Here is a 2,587-nt window from a genome sequence, read left to right as displayed (position 1 = left end):
AAAGACAAAAAACAAAAATAGAAAAAGAATTTGAGATATGGAGATAAAAAAGCAGCAGCAAACCTGGCCACACAAATAGGCAAAAAAGCAGAAAGTTGGAAAAATAAAAAAAATAAAAATAAAAGAATAAAAATAAAATCAAAATTAAAATTAAAATTAAAAACAACAGAGGGGGAAGGCCTCCAAGTGGAGAAACAAAAAGAAAGGAAAAGGAAAAGAAAAAAGGAAATAAAAGGGGACAAAAGAAAGATACAAGGAGCAGCAAACCCTAAACCCTAAACCCTAAAAGGGCGGAAAGAAACGATTGGAGGGTTGGGACTGTCGCCAATGGACCTTGTGAAAGGAACTTCAAGCAGCCAGCCTCAAACCCTAAACCCTAAACCCTCAATTCTAGACTATGTACCCTAGACTTTGAATCCTAAGTTCAAAACTCTAAACCCTAAATTTTACACTCTAAACCCTAAACGCTAACGGTAAACCGTAAACCCGAAGCCCTAAGCGTAAACCCTAGACGCTAACCCCAAACCCTAAACCCTAAACCCTCAGCCAAAAGTCCCAGCCTGTGCAGCCTTTTTCCTGGGTTAGTAATTTGAAGTTGGGAATACAAATTTGGTCTGAGTGTCTCGAGAACTTCTCTAGAAAATTGTTAAATGGATTAATTTGATTAATTGAATTAATTTTAATTTGATTTAATTTAATTAGATCAATTAATTAAATTAATCAAATTAATCAAATTAATTCAGAATTAATTGAATTAAATGGATTAAAAGATACTTCAAAAATTCAAAAAAAGAGAAAAAGAAAAGTTCCGTTTTCTTGGCTGCTGCTTCTGCTGCTGCCAGCCCGCGGGCTTCTTCTTCTATTTTTAATTACTTTTTATCTTTTTTAATTTAAATTTAATTTAATTAAATAAAGAATAAAGAACAACAAAAAATAAAGCAATTTAATTTCCAGAAACGAAGGCCTTAGGTGTACAGACACCCCAGGGATGTGGGGCCGCGCGGGGCTGCATGCGCGCAGCAGCAGCAGCAGCAGCAGCAACTTGTTATTCTCTTTGTCAGTTGGCATTTCTAAGTAATAAAAGGCATTTTCTTTCATTTTTCTGCAGCAGCGAAGTCCCCGTCTTAGAGGATGCAGCAGCAGCAGCTGCAGACACCGCACATACGCCGGATCTAGGGCTTAGGGTTTAGGGTTTAGGGTTTAGGGTTTAGGGTTTAGGGTTTACGGTTTGGCTTGGCCTCTGCTGGGGGAGCGGCAGGCGCACTGCTGCCGGCCGAAGACGAGGAAGACTGCGCTGCTGCCCGAAGGCAGCAACAGCAGCAGCAGCAACTGCCGCAGCCGCAGCAGCAACAGCAGCAGCAGCAGAAGCAGCAGCAGCAGCAGCAGCAGCAGCAGAGACCGCGTCTGCAGCAGCAGCAGCAGCAGAAACGCCCGCTGCAGCTGGAGCTGAATCCCCGGCAGCAGCAACAGAGCTAGCAGCAGCAGCACCCCCACCACACCAGCGGCCGCAGCAGCAGCAGCAGCACTCCCAGCAGCAGCAGCAGCAGGACGCATGTGTCTCTGCAGCAAGAAGTATCGCTGCTGCTAGCCTGGGCTCCGTGAGGCCTGGAGGAGACAGAAGGAGCATCAAGGAGACACAGCAGCAGCAGCAGCAAAAGAGTTGCTGCTGCTTCAAAAGACAAAAGAGACAAAACATTAATTTAAAAATAAAAAGAAAATGGGAGTCCCCACTTTCTACCGGTGGCTCTCTTGCCGCTTCCCGCGGGTGGTCGTAGACGTTCTTGACCAGCAGCAGCAGCACAGCAGCAGCAGCAGCAGCAGCGCAGCAGCGACAGAATCAGCAGCAGCGCAGCAGCAGCAGCAGCGGGAGGCGGAAAGCAGCGGCCAGCCCCCCGAGGATGACCCGACGCAGCAGACCCAGCAGCCAGCAGACCAGCAGCAGCAACAGCAAGAGCAGCAGCAGCAGCAGCAGCAGCAGCAAGAGCAGCAGCAGCAGCAGCAAGTGGACTGCGACTGTCTCTACCTGGACATGAACGGCATCATTCATCCTTGCTGCCACTCTGAGGACGGGGTGAATTTAATTAATTAATTAATTAATTATTATTTATTTATTTATTTATTATTATTTTTCTATTTATTTGTTTAGTTATTTATTATTTATTTATTTATTTATTTATTTATTTCCACTGTTTATTCTTTTCCTCTCCTGCATAACAAATAAAATAAAAACGTAAGTTACAGCGATTTAATTCGTTTGGTTTAATTCAATTAATTATTATTATTTATTTAATATTATTATTATCATTTATTATTTATTTATTTATTTATTTATTTATTTTTTATTTTTATTTTTTTTATTTATTTGCTGCAGTCCAGTCCCCCCTCGGAGTCGGAAATGCACCAGGCCATTTTTCTGTACATAGACCGCCTCGTGGAGATAGCGCAGCCGCGGCTGCTGCTGTACCTGGCAATAGGTAAATAAGAATAAAAAAAATAATAATAAATAAATAAATAAATAAATAAATAAATAAATAAATAAATTTGTTTAATTGGCTTTAATTTGCCGGCCTTGGTGGGGGGAGGGGGG

At 42.3% G+C, this 2,587-nt stretch overlaps 2 protein-coding genes across 2 annotated transcripts; both read left to right on the top strand.

Annotated features, from left to right (window-relative positions):
• Positions 1 to 1,218: 1,218 nt before the first annotated feature.
• ETH_00005550 (uncharacterized protein) lies at positions 1,219 to 1,476 on the top strand (the record flags this gene model as incomplete). The annotated part of the gene is made up of 1 exon (XM_013379072.1): positions 1,219 to 1,476. A coding segment is annotated over one exon (258 nt), but the record flags the coding sequence as incomplete, so codon positions are not given.
• Positions 1,477 to 1,717: 241 nt separating this feature from the next.
• ETH_00005545 (uncharacterized protein) lies at positions 1,718 to 2,482 on the top strand (the record flags this gene model as incomplete). Its single annotated transcript, XM_013379071.1, has 2 exons — positions 1,718 to 2,071; positions 2,372 to 2,482. The coding sequence occupies 2 exons, from the start codon at positions 1,718 to 1,720 to the stop codon at positions 2,480 to 2,482; spliced, it is 465 nt and encodes a 154-aa protein (XP_013234525.1).
• Between the last annotated feature and the right edge of the window lie 105 nt (positions 2,483 to 2,587).

Source organism: Eimeria tenella, genomic scaffold, assembly GCF_000499545.2.
Source record: "Eimeria tenella Houghton genomic scaffold, Eth_scaff1383, whole genome shotgun sequence".
NCBI lineage: Eukaryota > Apicomplexa > Conoidasida > Eucoccidiorida > Eimeriidae > Eimeria > Eimeria tenella.
The sequence above is the reverse complement of the archived record's forward strand: the minus strand, read 5'-3'. Positions and strand labels throughout refer to the sequence as shown.